Source organism: Coenobita brevimanus, chromosome 45 (assembly GCF_032717465.1).
Source record: "Coenobita brevimanus isolate Jiangsu-jjx chromosome 45, ASM3271746v2, whole genome shotgun sequence".
NCBI classification, from domain to species: Eukaryota; Metazoa; Arthropoda; class Malacostraca; order Decapoda; family Coenobitidae; genus Coenobita; species Coenobita brevimanus.
The window spans coordinates 36,930,241-36,947,525 of NC_136998.1; the positions used below are offsets into that span (position 1 = coordinate 36,930,241).

Consider the following 17,285-nt stretch of genomic DNA (forward strand, 5'->3'; position numbering starts at 1 on the left):
TGCATCCGCAACTTCTATCCTACTGATTTCTTCCTGTCCTCTTTCCTCCCTCCTCCTCTCAGCCTTTCCCCAGCCACTTATACTCGCATTACTTCCGTCCTCTATGTTCAGCAATTCCTTAAAGTGTTCTCCTTATCCGCTCACTTTTTCTCCCTTCTCCACTAGTAATCTACCATTTTTATCTTTCACTCCCCTGCTAACTTCACTTCCACCCTGTCTTACTCTCTTCACCTCTTTCCAGAACATTTTCTTACAGTCCCTCCACTTTACACTCAAATTCCTTCCAAATTCCTCATCCACTCTCTTCTTACTCTCTCTTACTAATCTTTTCACCTCTCTCTTTCTTTCTACATATAACTCTCTCTTCCGCCTCTCAACTTCTTCCACGCCCCTATTTCTCATTCATTCATTGTATGCTTTCTTCTTTTGTGCCACAGCCTGTCTCACCTCTTCATTCCACCACGCTGTTCCTTGCACCCCCCTCCGTCTTCTCTTCATCCCACACGCCACATCACATGCTGCACCATAATTGTATTTGTCCATTTCTGTATGATTCTGATCCTGCAGCATCTCATTCATCTTTTATTGTATACTTAGTGAGAATGTGGTCACCACATTGTATATCAGCTCATCAATGATTTTTTTTTTTTTTTTTTTTTTTTTTTTTTTTTTTTTTGTAGTAGTAGTAGTAGTTGCTCCAGTCGAGAGGGTTCTTCATATCCTCTGAATCTTTGTGTGTGTGTGTGTGTGTGTGTGTGTGTGTGTGTGTGTGTGTGTGTGTGTGCGCGTGTGTGTGTGTGCGCGTGTGTGTGTGTGTGTGTGTGTGTGTGTGTGTGTGTGTGTGTGTGCATGTGTGTGTGTACAGTATATATATAATTTATACACACTATGGTAATTAAAATTGTTTTTGTTTCATTATGTGAAAAAGATAGTAGTTTTGGTATTAATACCAAGAAAATGATGATCTCATAACGTTGGATATTACTCCTTGCTAATTCATTGTTACAAAACGTATTGTATGTCTTTTTATATTGATGCTTTTTAGTTTTAGTACACATAACTTCCTGACTATTGTAGCTGGATTCTTTAAATATGAGAGTTTCCGTAATGCACTGGTTTTTCATAATAGTACATTATACAACATTTTCACTGCATGAACACTGTTTGAATGAAAATGCATGCTATTTTTGTTCAGTTTGCAAGAATGCATTAGGCTGTACAGTTGTATGCAGGTAAATTCTGTCGGTTGGAAATGTTGCAGTTACTTGAAAGAAATTCTTTGGGAGACACAAAAATTCTTAGTGTAGTACCAGATATTTCAAGAGTAGGAGTAGGAATGAAGGATATAACAGGGATACTTGAGATTTTTTTAGTTTTATCTGTCTTTACAACCCTCTTGCCATAATTACTTGGTGTGGGGATTTCTTGGCATGAATTCAAAAAGACAGGAACCTTCAAGTTTGTATCCTCCACCTCTCATATTTTACCCTAGAAGATACAAAACTACACTGCTTTCAGCAGATGTGTTCGGTGGGTCTCCACACAGCCATGCCAGTGTAAAGAGAAGGGTTTTCACATCTGCCATGTTCTCCTGTTTTGCAAAATGTTAGAAATCAATGGGTAGCATGGGTAGCAGCAAAGTAACACCACTCTTAGGAAAGAAAACTTTAGTGTTGTGATTATTTATTTGCTGTACATCTTACCAGTTAACTTATGCATCCTCTTTCAGATTTAAATATTTTCTTCATTTCTGCATCACATAATTATTTTCTCCATTTCTGCATCACATAGTTATTTTCTCCATTTCTGCATCACATAATTATTTTCTCCATTTCTGCATCACATAATTATTTTCTCCATTTCTGCATCATATGATATTTTTGCAGTATTGTACCATTCTTACAGTACTGCATGAATTGCAGCCTCATTATAACAAGTGATCCAGCATTGACTGATGGGTGTTGAAATTAGTATTTCAGCACTTCGTTTTTTGTTTTTTTCTCTTTTTTCTTTTTTAACTTAATGTTAAAGTTTGTCTTAAACCTCCTTCCATGCCTTAATTGAATGAATCATTTAGTGTTAAATTTACAGTTACTTCTATGTACTTTTATCAAAGATAATATTTTATCCTTCAGTTTACGTGAGGTAGCTATACCAGATAATACCCAAAATTATCTGTGTAGAGTGTTGTCTAATACAGCATTTATAAAAACTATCATTGCAACATTTTTTTTTTTCTTTTCTTTTTTTTTTTTTATATATATATAGCCAAACAAGCACTAGTCTCTTTCAAGTGATGTACTGTTGTGGCATTGTACTGCATTGTTGTTATGATAGTAGATTCATGTAGTATTAACCCCTTCAGTCCAATGACATTAATCACACTACCATCAGACTGTTTTCATCTTAGGGGAAACCTCTTGTAGCGAAGGAGTCAGTGAAAACTACGAGGGTTGAGTGATAAGTTTGTGTCATAAAGAAGATGAGCTATTCAGTTTTCAGTGATTGTATGTGCAGTTCAGCACAGAAAGTTTGAAGTTATTACTGAACTCTTTTTCTCGTACAGATTACTAAACCTGGAATGTCAGATGTTTGAGAAAATGGAGAACATCAGTCATTGTGCAGTTGTCCACTGACTCTATAAGATTTACTTTCTGTAACGGAAAAACAGCTCATGTTAGTAACTTAAAACATGTGTAATCATTCAACAATTTGAACTGCATACACATTCGCTGAAAGTGTTTAGCTCATCTTATACGTTAGGCAACTTAGGCAATGACTTCATCATTCGCCCCTCATATATCTAGACCCCAAGTTTATAGTCTCTCCAAAGCAGAATAAAATTTTCTGGAAATATCAAGAATGTAGTAAAGAATGCCGTATGTCATTGGATTGAAGAGGTTTAAGCTTGAGCAGCACAAGACATGATGCTGCCTTGCTGCTATTGGGGTTGTACTCTAGGTGGCATAAGGAGATTTGTAGCACCTCCTCCTTGGTGATTTATTTTGCATATTACGCTTTGACATATTCGTGCATCATTGACATTTTAGAGGATATTGAGATGTAATGTGCAGAATATGTAACTAAGGGGGAAGTCTTACAAAATCTCCAAAGCCACTTACAATATGACCCTCAGTGCTGCCACAGTATTCCTGCACTTCATCACTAATTTTATGTTGCATGTCACAGGCACAGTTGCAGGCGCGTCCTTCTCCTGGCCAGGTAATTTTAGTTTATAAGGTTTTACTGACTACTACCTCTGAAGGATTGGGCTTTGTGCTTTGCTGACTGACATACAAGTAACCCCTACTAACCAACTGGTAAGCACATGCATGCTGGCCTGGGTGACCTGTTTGAGAGTGAAACAGTATGGTGAAGGGTTCTTGTGTGAAATTTCTTTCATTTGATTTAATCTGTCTGTACAACTTTCTAACTAACAGATTCTCTTCATATAACCTTAATTTTTTAGTTTTGTATTTCAGGCTGTTACTAGAAAGTGTCTGACTAATAATTTGTAATCTTTTCTGTTAATCTGAGGTCTGTAATTCTTAACACACATACAGTACTGTACTCCATTTTTTTCTTTTTCACTAACTTTTTTTCATTTTGTTTTTTGTTGTGTGTGGGATGTTGGGCAGGGAAAAGTCAATTTTTGTTCCTCACTTGCCTTTGGTACATGTCATTACCAGGAGGTCTCGGTGTGAGAGATCAGTTGTCATTCAGTATGTGTTAGGTGTTGCGCATTTGTGGACATTGGTCCACGCATGTTTTTCAGGGTGCAGCTGCTTTCTGTGTGAAGCCTTGTGGGTGTGTATTAGTCTGTTTTTATCTCCTTGAATCCAGTTACATGTTTTATCAGCATATTCTTACTATCTCCAGGCAGTTTTATGCAGCTTAAGGGAGATCTGTTGTAGTGAAGGGTTAAATGAAGGCTGTGTTTGTCCTCCGTAGTTTGAAAAATCTCTCCCCAGCTGCTTGAAATTGTCTGGAAATAACAAAAATAAACTTTAAGAAGATGCAACCAGATTCAGTGAGCTAAAACTTGGATGTTGGTTGTGGCGTGTGTTGTTTATTTGCTGGTGTGCATTTTTGGTGAAATATGTTAGTGTCATTTGCTTTGCAGGAAAGTAATTCTGAGGACAATACTGTATTTCTGAATATGTTTAAAATTGTGATATATTTGACTTATACTTGAGATCTGTTTCTCATCCTTGGATATTGTGTGTTTGCAAATGATTGTGAATTTTAGGTTGAGATCTGTTTCTCATCCTTGGATATTGAGTGTTTGTAAATGATTGTAATGTGGTAGGTGGGGGTGCTCACCATCCACTCACTCAATGTAGTGCTGCTCTCGGGTGTCTGCCCTGTCCTCTCCTCCATCCTTCTTTCCCTCCATCTTCTTCTATCTTTCTTTCCTTCATTCTTTCCTCGTCCTTCTGCCTACGGGTGACTCTACACTCCCTCTTCTTTCTTTCATTCCTTCATTCTTTCCTCTTCCTTCTGCCTATGGGTGACTCTACACTGAGTGACAAGCCAAATGGTTTCTTGTGCACCATGAAACTATTTGCTACGCTGGGTGGTAATCATATAAACAAATTTTGGCGCCTGGTGGTTTAGTGGGTAATTATGGTGCTCCAATCGGATTGAGCTGGTGAAGGTTTATATCCAAGGGGTGGTTGGGGTTTATTGCTCACGTAATGCCACTCAGGGATGATTGAGGTTGGTCACTTTCATCTTAAATGTCAGGACTAACTGCCTATCCCCGGGCTCCTACGCTCCTCATGGGGCAACGTAGGATTGGATTATGGATGGATGGATTGATGCAAAATATAGGTGCTGTAGTTCAGTGTGTTCATTTGAATAGTCACAGTAATAGTAATTGTATGTGTCCTTGAAATTAATAGTTATAATACTTTACAAATTAGGTTTTAGAAGAAGCTTCATCTTCTTTGTTATTCTCTTTTTTTTATTTTTTTATGTGACTGTTATCATATTTGATAGTCCGTCTGTAAAAGACCCTGATAAGAACATACAAATGTAGCTGATATACTGGACAGTAGTGCATATTAGTAGCTGATATAATGGACACTAGTGCATATTTTGTTTTGGTTAGTTGCATAGGGAAAATGTAATAAAGTGTTAACAATGATACCCTAATAGCAGATAAAAGTTTGCTGTAAATGATTAGACAGACAATTTTTTTATTAAGAGTTGTTCAATATTTATTGAAACTGAACACTAGGCCAAGAATCACCATCATCATCATCATCCAGACCTCCTTTCCCACCCTAGGGTAGGGTGAGGAGTAGCAACATCCAGACAGCCCAAATTTGCCCAATCCGGGGGCTTGAATGGTAAATGAATGGAAGCGGGGCCCAAGAATAATAATAATAATTTAAAAAAATGTATAACTTTAGGGAAAGAACATTAAGAATATTGTACTCTACAGACAGTGAGGATTATAAGGGTAGGAAATTTGTCTTATTTAGTACTTAAGCTCTGGAAGCATTTCAAGATGAGATTGATAGGAATTGGGGATTAAGGAGATCATTATGAAAAATTGTGCTTGTGAGATGTAGTTTGTAGTAGTTTTATGAAAAAGAAAGTCTGAGAAGAAGAAATCAGGAAGAAGATGAGATTGTCTTGAATGGAAGCATGTGTGTGTGTGTGTGTGTGTGTGTGTGTGTGTGTGTGTGTGTGTGTGTGTGTGTGTGTGTGTGTGTGTGTGTGTGAGATGTACTTTGTAGTAATTTGTGAAAAGTGAAGTTTTAGAGGTAGAGCGTGAAGACAGCATGACCCCACAAGGTACTTGTCTTCTCTTACAAGCTGCCGGTGGGAACGAACCGGATGCAAATCCCTTCTTTGGCACCCCCCACCCCATCCCCTCTTCCCAGGGTGGCCTCGGCTCCCTGGACACCACCACCACCACCACCACCACCAACACAACCACAACCACTTCCTCCGCCGACCTCTTAAGTGGGTTGGATCCTCTTGGTGGGGGCAGTGGTGGTGAGCTTCCTCAGGCTGCCACACTACCCCCTACCCAGCCCCCCCAAGGTGATAGTTGCACCGCTACACCATCCTATCTGTCGCATTCTCATTGCTCTTTAACTCCTCCCTTGCCTCCTCTTGACAAATGCTTCCACCCTACCTTCACCTCTCATTTCCTGCACCTTCAAGCCTCTTCCCCAATGCTAGGACTTAATCATGCCAGGGTACGGTATCTCTGTTTCTGTATCAAAATGCAGTTTTACTCCATGAACATTATTCATATCATCTTGGGAGACTGTCCAGTATCTCCTCCTTAACAGTATGTTTCCCATGTTGCACCTTAATACTATATGGCTTACCTCATAATTGTTTTAGGAAGATTTTGCTGTCAGTGTGAAGCCCACAGAATGACAAGAAGTTGTTTGATGCCACACAGTACACACTACCTGAATGAGTTGCCATTTATCCTTTATTTTTGGTTACCACTCAGGAGTCAGATGAGACAAAAGCAATAACATACTTTGAAATGACCAAAAATGTTCCAATAAAATCAAGAAATATACCACAAGGATATATTTGTATGCAAGGTAAAGGTCTGCTGAAATGAAAAGCTTTATCAGCATGTTTTATCCCAAGTAGCATTTGTATATCATTTATACCTTTTTGTTAGTGGCATAGATAATACAGGTAACATGGATAGGAACTGACTGGTAAAGAAGGGGTGCTGGAGATCCTGTTAATCTGATGAAAATACAGATGCAGATCAAGTCTTTATCTCACTATATCCGTTGCATTATTTCACCTTTATACCCTTGCACTTTTGCTTTGTTCATGATGCACCTTTGCTTTGTTCATGATGCACTTTTGCATTGTTTATGAAATACCAAAGCCTTCCTCTTCTCACCAGGTCTTCCTTTAGTTAATCTTTCTTTTCCAGATTTTTTTTTTTTCATACCTGGCAACTGCACTCTTGTTTATCTACTTTTCCAATCTGTGCTTCATTTTTTGTGTGATTCTACCTATCTATCTATCTATCTATATATATACATATATATATATATATATATATATATATATATATATATACCAACTGCCTAGCCCCGGGCTCCTACGCTCCTCATGGGGCAATGTAGGATTAGATGATGGATGGATGGATACATATATGTATATATATATTTATATATATATATAAATATATATATATATTTAATGGCTAGCAAATCTATCAGTTTCTTATATATATATATATATATATATAAAGAAAATGTTATATATATATATATATATATATATATATATATATATATATATATATATATATACTGTATATATATACTGTATATATAATATACATATGTATATATACATGAGTCACTGGTCACACAATGCCTGATCCTAGTACATGAAACTCGCATAACACGGAAGGCAAAATTTGAGGCCAAAAAATAGTCACAACGCAAAAGTGATGGACATAACACGGATGGAAGAAGCTGGCCATTTTCGAAATTCATACAGTACTACGCTGTGATAATAGAGATAACACAGCCAGAGACCCCAAATTATGGTTCAAACAGTCATAACACAGAAAAATAGGGTCATAATGCGATGGGAACAGACTCAATGCTGCCAGCGATAATGCTAGCGGGGGTTGCAGCAGCCAGTGACTAGTGGCTGTCACGTGTCTGTGTGGGATGTTGTCATGGTCCACTGAGCATTCCTGCCCCCATTGAGCCTACTTCTCCCCTCAGTCTCGATGCATACATGCTCTGTATGATTTTTTTTTTTTTTTTTTTTTTTTTTCCACAGAACACTCCACCTCCCCCCAGCAAGCCCACAACCTCTGCCATTCAAGGTGGGGAATCCTCTAGTGTTTGTATGTAATGAAGTCTTTATGAAATAAGTAAATGTCCTGAAAAAAAACTTGAAAATTGCCACAAAAAGTGAACTTGAGGCTGGCTTGGGTACCATGAAACCTTTTAACATGTAAACATTGGGCCCTATAATGTGGAATTTTCATAAAGCGGGAGTTTCAGGGTACAATATTCCTGCGTTATGCGAGCAGTGACTAATATATATATATATATATATATATATATATATATAATGTATGTATATACTGTTTATATAAAATTAAGGTGCTCCAATGGGATTGAGACTGTGTAGGTTTATTTCCAAGGGATGGTTGGGGTTTATTGCTCACATAATGCCACTCAGGGATGAGTGAGGCTGGTCACTCTCATCTTAAATGGCAGGACCTACTTGCCTAGCCCTGGGTTGCTACGCTCCTCGTAGGGCGACATGGGACTGGATGATGGATGGATGGAATATATATATATATAATCGTTATTGCACATCTTTCATTACTTTTATATTCATTCTGAATTCCTACACATCAAAGAAAAAGGTAAAGTACAGTCGGCCCTCCTGTATGAAGACTTAGTATATGAGGCCTTGCCTTATTAAATCTCCATGATAAACTAGACTCTTTACCAGTTATACTGGAAAAACCATCATCACTATCATCTGAACTCAGCATCTCCAAATTTAATATGCATGGGAAAATGCCGTCAAGGCTCCATCATCCCTTGAAGACAAAAATCAAAGGAGAAAGAAGGCTGAAGTGTAAATTCCCTTTACTGCCATGCTGTGAAAGATAATATAACGATTTTTCAAATAAATGCTAGGTGCTGGGATCTCAGTATCCTTAATTTCATCATCTAAGTCCTGTATTAAAAGAGAAACTTCCAACCCTCCCATCCCTTTAAGTTGCACTTCATGACACTGAATAAATACATGGGTTGAACCTGTATGTTCTTCAGAATTATAGGAGAGAATACCATTGAGCTTCAGACCAAAAATCTTGACACTGCATTTCTCAAGCTGGATTCTTCACAGCCCCTTATTCTCTCCTGTTAATCCAGTCCAATGTAGTCTATATTTGTTTATTTCTCTGCAGTTCATACCCCAAACGGGATTGAGGCGTCTGGCAATAGATAGATAGATAGATCATATCCTTCATCAGTTAATTTTTCTCCTATTATTCCATCAGTATTATATGTTTCAACTTTTTATTTACCACCAAAATCCTGCTTTAACATTCCCATTGTCTTCATATCCTCCCTTTTTTTTTTTTTTTTTTTTTTTTTTTTTTTTTTTTAACCATCATTTCTTCTTCTCTCTTCTCCACCTTCCACACCAGCTGAGTTGTTGTGGTGATAACCTAGTATGCTGCCTGAATATGATGTTGTATGGACTTGTTTGTTATTGTCTGGGAATCCATTTATTTTTACTTTATAATTAGGCTTTTTGTTAGTCTTCATACTGGGTTCTGTTATTATTAATGTTGTCCAATGTAAGTTATACTATCACTTCATTCACCTGTTCACATCATTAGTATGCATTATGGTTCATCATGAGTTAGTCAATACTTAAACAGTGTTTCTTATAATTATTATTCCCGCAGCATGTAGTGACTTCACCACAGCCACTGTTGTTACCAATTTCATCATTTCTAGCAAGCCAGGTTGTGCTGTGTAGCATCTTCCAGTAAGCACTGCTAGCACTTTGCACTTGCGCATTGCCCAGATTAGTGTTGGCAACTTGCACGAAACACTTGCAACTTGTATGCAAATCACAGCCAAAGTGTGAACTTGTATTGCACACTTTCCACCATGTCTTGCTAGTTTTTGACAGAGCTCTTCCAGCTGCGCAGTTTACTGACATTAGAATTGACTTGTACTATCAGCTGTGGCTGTTGCATTTTATTTTGCAATTTGAGACCTAGACTGATTGATTAATCCTTAAAGATTAATTGAGACTGAGTATATAGTTTAGTTGTTTAAAGTGCACTCATTTGAGATTATTTGCTGTATGTTCTGGGTTGTTTAGCCTTGTTCATAAGCTTTTATGTAATCATGAATAACTTCCGTTGTGTTTATGTTGTTCTGTATTGGCACTTATAACAATTTCATGTTTGGTGCCTGATATTTTACATGAGAAGATAGCCAGATTATATCAGGGGTGTGTCAGACACACTTTAAAAATTTTGTTTGGATAGTACTTTCCATATTTAGTATAGTATATCAAAAGTGACAAGTATTAATTCCCAGAATAGGCAGATGCACAGTTAAAATTAAATTTTTGAAATGGTGGTGCACCACGAACTCCACCAAGGAACTTTCCCTTTACAACACTGATCCTCTTCTCATTTATATATCTGCCTCCATTCTCCTTTTATGCATGCACTTACCCCACTCTGTGCAGCCACTCAAATTTCTCTCTTAATTTGGAATAATTTACTTTCTTCTCTGAAATGAAAGAAAAAGCGTTATACTGGTTGAGTCCAATTTATGAAGGACTATTTTTTGCATAATTGAATCTCGAATAGTTTGAGTGCTCTGGCTAGGATCTGAAGAGAGGCAAAGTGTCCCATAGAGGTGTATGTTGAGAATTATCAGTGTCCTTGTCCTGGCCAGCAAGTGTATACATCTTAAACCTGTACTGTCTTGACACTTTTAGCCCTTATTCTCGTCAGTTTAGGAGGCTCGCTAACTCCTCTTCCATATTGTAAGGAAAAGGTGCTGCAAAACCTCCCAAGTTGACAGAAGTACAGTGCGATCCTTTCTCTCTCTCTCGGGTATGCACTTGTACTGTCATTTGAAAGCTGTTTGCTGATTGTTCTGTCTACTGTCGGTGGTTGTCTGCATTACAGATCCTGTTGTGTTCCTTGTTTTGACATATCACCCTGCCCTCGCCCTCGACAGGTTAACCCTTGCCACAGCTACAATACTACTACTACCCTGTAAAGTAGAGATGTAGTGTTTGTCTTGTGGCATTTTCATAACTTTTAAAGTGCATACTAATATACTTTGATATTGTGCAGTTTCTTTCCCCTCTCAGTTAGCTTCGTGTGCATTATAGTTCAGTTAGGTTTAATGTGTTCATATTGTTCCCATTTTTTTCTTTGTTAAATCCAGTACAGTACAGTACATGTTTAACAAACACTTGTATCATTCTTTGTCTGATGTTCTCCCTGTCAACAGCCTTCGACCCCTTTGGAGACATCTTGAAGCCCGAGGGTAGTGCTGCAGGGGGTGGGGGAGTAGGTGGGGGTGTTCCTGCAGCAGGTATTGGTACGGGTGTCCCTGCAGCCACTCAAGCAGCACAGCCCGGCAAGCTAATCAGTGGAGACTTGGATATGTCACTCTCATCCCTAGTGGACAACCTAAATATAAAGGGACCCGTAGCACAAAAGTGAGGAGACACGCTTGACCCCTTCAGTCTAATGATGTCTTCTTCTTTTAAGTTAAGCTACCACCAGATACAGTAATTATATTCAACTGATTTAGTGAAGGTATCACTATAGTCAGTATCATCCTGACCTTTTTCTCATGTAAGGACTGTAATTGCGTCATAGTAAGGTACTGTACAATGTGTTGTGAGGGAATTATAAGAGAAATCTAATCCTTTGTGTTAAAAAAGCTTTTCCTAAGCTGAGTAAAATCATCTAGAGGTAACTTAAGTAAAAATAGAGACATCCTGATAGTGAAGGTGTCAAGTTCACCAGCACATTGTATGCAGCATACTGAAGACCCACTGCTTACATAGTAATACCTTCCCACACACAACATTGCACACTTAATCTTTTACCATACCCCCACCAAATATTTTAATGAATTTCATACTACTAAATACACATCTGGTAAAGCATAATTGCCATTCTCTAAAGTTTTCTCTACCAGTTGAGTCTTTTAAGTCTGGCATATCCATAGGTGTTCATATTTAAAATTTGAGGTATGGTAACAAACTGGTGTTCCACAAGACTCACTCACATGTCATACAAACATCCCCACTGATGCCATCACACCAGTCATAAGTGAGATAATCCTAGGCTGCAGATGGTATGCACTGTAGATATTGAAACTAAAGTGAAAGTGTGTGTTATCATTTGTTGGCCACAGTATGTGGGCATGCAGACATTCCATATCATATGGCTCAGGGCTGAGAAGAGCCTGAGGTCCACTTATGCTTGCATAAACATGTATAAAAAGGAAAAAGTGGAGCATGTATATTTCTAGATTGCTAACCCTCTTATACAGTTGAGACAAGTAACTGGTTTAATTGTTTCCAATGTTTTATGTTAATGATCAAGGAGCATGTAAAATAGTGGAATATTTGTTAATATAATCCACTGATACACAGGGGCCAGTGGAGCTCCCCCAAAGCCCAGAGTAAGACTGGTGGAGCAGGTTGGACCCCTGCTGGCGTAACACCTGTAACTGGTGGTATTCGGCCTGGCATGCCGGGTCAGCCCATGGCCACACAACCAGGCCAACCCATGCAGGGACAGCCAGGCCAGTGGGCTGGAAGCATGCAGATGGGAGCTGGTTATCCTCAACAGCCCATGGTGAGAAAACAACTTGACAGTGCTTCATTATGCTCTATATAGGTCAGCAGACAAGCCAATTTGGATAACTGACATCATACAACAATTCATCCTTGTTGATTGATAAGAATTATTGAAATGGTGTATTGCATTGTAGTTTGTTTGATTCAATACACCTGGGCTGTCTGTGAAACAGTACATGTAATTCTAGGATGCACATTTATATACAGAAGTCCATACCCTAATGCATAATACGGTACCTTTGCAATCCAAGGATTTTATCTTCAAAGTAATGCTTTGTAGTGATGACATTTCTTAAAGTTTGAAAAGGGAAGGTATGTTAGTGCAGTGGAACAGGTATTTAAAAGAACTAATCTTATAACCCTTGCAGTCACAGCAGGTCGCTTCACATACATACTGTACAAGAAATAATCCTATACTGTAATCATATTTCTGTGCTTCCTTCTTTCAGCCACAACAAGGTATGGGTGTGATAGGTGGTGGGTTCCCTGGAGGTGTGAGTCAGCCAGGAGTGCCACCAGCGCAGCCATCACAACCAGCAGCTGGATTTGACCCTTTCCTGTAACACTGTATGTATCATCAGTGTCTTCAGGATTAAGATCATTGGTTGAAATATACTGAGATGGTTTGGCCATGTGGAGAGGATGGAGAGTGAGAGACTGACTAGGAGAGTGCATGTGAGTGAAGTGGAGGGGGGGGAGAGGGAAGGGGAGACCGAGGATGAGATGAAGGGATGGAGAGGAGAGGTATATGCAAGGGATGGGGGCAGACAGCGAAATGGCGGGAAACAGGGCAACATGGAAGTGATTTGTTTGTGGCCACACCTTATGGGATTAAGGCATCTGGCTGTAGATAGAAAGATAGGTAGGTATTATCTTAACTGGATTGAAGGGTTGAAAGGATGAACAGCTAAAGGGAATACCAGAGAGTGACATATAAGGAAGACTTATCATGTTTCTTTCAGTACTGTATCTGTTTCAGTTTTATTGTTAGTACTGATTTCATATTGTAGTTGCAGATTTTGTGCAAGTTTCACACTTTGTACTGTACTTAATTTAAACTCTGCATGATTCAGGCATATTACTCATTTCTTATACTGTTCGCTTCAGTCTTTGTATTCCTTTCAGATAAGCTGTCCTAGTTGCATAATACTGGCTGTACTGTGAGCATGGCATCGTCATTGTCATCAGCAGGTGTTGTGTCGTGGCTTCCCCTGCCCATCGCAGTAACAAGCAAAGAGGCGTGTGCTATACAGTAGTACCCCAGGTGGTTCGTTTTATAAACACTTCTTAGCTGAAAGTCGTGTTTGAAATTTTTAGGGTATACTTTTTTCTTTGCACTTAAAGCTGCCATACACTTCACAAGTGGGAAAATACAACCAAACAAAGTGCTTCAGAAAGTACAGTAATTAATTGCTACTGAGTGTTGTTTTTCATAAAAATTAGTTAGGATCCTTTTCAAATGACATTTGTATTTAAAAGACTATTAATAATTTACAGGTTAGAGATGCTTCCATAACAGTTAAGTTATATCAGATTGCCTGTTTTTTTTTTTTTTTTTTTTTTTTTTTAATGGGGCAACACAGGATTACGTTGATGAATGAATGAAAGAATGGATTTCATTGTGAAATGTTTGGTAGCTATATGAGTGAAGATTAAATTATAAACAGTCACTTTTACACAACTGAAGCTTAGGTGTGTTTATAGATACAGCACCAGGTTGCTGTTTTTATTTTGTACCATGGAAACGTAGGAACTGTGATGTTGTAGAGCGAGTTATGTTGTTGATAATGATGTGGATTTATATTACAGTGTAGTCACCTAGGAGTTTCGTCTCTGAATTAAATGTTGTCGACTAAAAATATCATCCAGATGTAAAACAGTTTACATAATTATATATATACAGTACAGGTATATATATACATTGGAAATATGTATATACATATGTTTAAGTATACAATATATGTATGCATATGAAGTAGATATGTGTATGTATTTGTATATGTAACTATGATTCCTGTGTTTGCCAGGTGTCCATTTCATCATGTACAAGTGTGTAAAATGTTCCAGATGTTACTGCCATATATGACATGTATCATTGGTCCAAACAGACACATAGATATCAGCTAGAAATTTAGTGTATAGCATGGACTTCATCGTAGATTTAAGTGAGTATACAAAATGTGTATTATATTAAAAAAAAAAAAATGTACATTCCAGTGTCTGTAACCAAAATATTGATTCTTACAGGATATGGCAAGATGTTGATGTTGTGGTGGTTCTCTTGTATAATATTTATTTCTGTAGACACCAGGGTAGAGGAGGGGAGGGGGAGCAGTGGCCAGACAAACATACAGGACTCTACCCTACAGAGACGTTACTCATGAAGGGTACGCTCAGTTTAATAAAGCCTTCATTTCCTTACCAGGTGTCCAGGGCAGAACATTGGAGATGACTCAGCCTTGTAGCAACAGTTAAGTTTTAGTAGTAATATATAAAAATATAAATTTTGACTAGAGACACAGATGACTCTGCCTTGTAGTAAGTTTTAGTAGTTTTGATGACACTAATTTTGACTGAAGGAGACACAGATGGCTCAGCATAGTAACCACAGTAAAGTTATTGTAGTGATATATTGATAATTTCAATTTTGACTGATGAGGACAGAGATGATGCAGTCAATTTGCAACACATGAAACTTAACAGCATAGATACCTTTCGATCGAACAGGATGTATGAAGACACCAACTTTACTTGCAGAGGACAAAAATTACTCTTTTAGTAACACATGAACCTTATGAAAGATACTGGAACTGTTTGACTGCACAGGACATAGTTTACTGCCTTGACTGTTTACAAACTCGCATCAGGTGAACACGACAAATGACTCGGCCTTGTATGGTAGTAGCAGATTAACAGAACAAAAATGGACTCAGCCTTGTAGTAATTATTTAACATCTGTGTCAGACAGATTATCCAACCATCCATTAGTTTATGAGCCATGAAGATGGTAGCTTAGTGGACTGTTGCACTGAACAAGTGAGGATTGCCACTCCACTAAAGAATGCATTAACTCCAACACTCATATCCAAAGGTTAAAGATATAATGAGCTGTACATAGGAGAGAATGTTTTTGTGGTGAATGTAATTGTTGCAGAGATGCTTAGTGTGCATTCCAGAGTTTGTGAGACAGGTTTCTTAGAGGTAGTTTTTAAATTATGAAGGTGCAAGTTGATCAAAGTTTGCAGTGGCATCTTTTGAGTCTGTGGTACTCTATTTGTGAACTGTTACCCAATGGAAATTACAGTATATTCAGTGACTAGATTGTTGTAGTGGGGACATACGAGTCAGGAGTAAGTAAATGCAAGTATGCATATGCACCAACATAATAGGAGCATATGAAATGTATCTTTGGAGAAATGAGGTTGCATAATTTACACAATTTTAAAAAAGGTAATACGATTATAATGTACCTTGCTTAGCAACTTCCCTATAATACTCTAACCAGTGATGAGAGAGGAAGAAGCTTCTCTATATTCGCACCAGTTAGAAACGGAAAATATAGTTAAAAGCTGTTCTGTTCTTAAGTTAGAGTAGAAGAAGTGTGATGGAGTGAGGGTGAGAGGCCTAAGGGGAGGTGTGTGGCAGCAGGGCAGAACATCAGCAGAGCCAGGAGCTACCACCAAGCACTTCACCCCACCAGGTTGTTAGTAAATAGTGATAAGTATTATTCCATATGTAACAAAGCCTTTAAATTGAGTATGTTATATATATATAATATTTATTCAGTTATGTGTGAGGAATTCTCAGGCATGATCAGTGAGCTGTCAATTTGAGAATTGAACAGAATTGTAAAAGCAGAAAAAAAGTAAATATATGAAAGCATAAGCAAATGCCATGTTTCCTTATCCAAGGTACCGTCTGAGAGTTAACTCACAGTATGGTGTTGGTTGTGCATAAACAATGGAGGAAATAATGCTTTAAGTATAAAACAGACTTTTGTATGGTTGTATTTGCCTGTAAAATGGTGATTACTAAATATTCACCAAAAATCATTTCTTTAGAGATCTAAAAAAAGTTGCAATTGTACCAAACATCTCCCAAGCTTGGGTGGTTAAGTTTATGAAGGTCACAATATAGGGTACTGAAAGTGTAGTTTACAATACATGGCAAATCATGATTCCTCAGGGTGAAGTGAGCAGTGTTGTATGGTTGTTTGTGCATTATCAACACGACATCATTCTGTAGTATCAGTGGCAGCCTCAGTGTTGTGGTAGAGATCAAGACACAATTACTGTATTGGAACTGGGAGCTATTTATTACCATGAGCCTTGTGTATTCAACTTTAGTGAGATCAGACCGGAGTCCGATCTCGTGTATGACTGTATACATGCTGACTCTTGTGTACTTTGACTGGAACCTGAGGAGTTTGGAACAATTCTGAATAAATGTTGAAGATACTATATACTTTTGATTTTATGAAAGTCCAGCTGACAAATGTTTTTTATGAACAAAGAACACATGTAGTCTGGTGTATGGGATTTTTTTTTTTTTTTTTTTAACTTTTTTGTTTTCCTTCCTCTGTTAAAAAAAAAAAAGTGAATAGGTAAAATTATCAGTTCCTACAATAATCAAGCTTTCTTGTCTGTAGGGAGATGGCCCACACTCAAAGACATGGTGATTCATCAGAGATATGCTATACAGTGCTCCATGAGCACAGGGGCTGTGGGAACAATGTTTTTTCCTGGCAGAAACTGAGGTGACAGACATACCACACCACACGAACATGCTTGAGAGAGGTACAGTACTTGAAAAGGTAAAAGTTATGAGATTTGATAGTAGCCCCTGCTCTATGATGGTAACCGAAGAGACTTTACTGACACTGTCTA

At 38.0% G+C, this 17,285-nt stretch overlaps 1 protein-coding gene across 1 annotated transcript in view; it reads left to right on the forward strand.

Annotated features, from left to right (window-relative positions):
• The window catches only part of lap (phosphatidylinositol-binding clathrin assembly protein lap), a 188,034-nt gene extending 174,103 nt beyond the window's left edge, over positions 1-13,931 (forward strand). Inside the window, exons 15-19 of the mRNA XM_080271288.1 lie at positions 3,190-3,222; positions 11,034-11,244; positions 12,193-12,397; positions 12,849-12,966; positions 13,525-13,931. Coding sequence (XP_080127414.1) covers positions 3,190-3,222; positions 11,034-11,244; positions 12,193-12,397; positions 12,849-12,962 — 563 coding nt within the window. The 3' untranslated portion in view covers positions 12,963-12,966; positions 13,525-13,931. The remainder of the gene's footprint in view (positions 1-3,189; positions 3,223-11,033; positions 11,245-12,192; positions 12,398-12,848; positions 12,967-13,524) is intronic.
• The last annotated feature ends 3,354 nt before the right edge of the window (positions 13,932-17,285 follow it).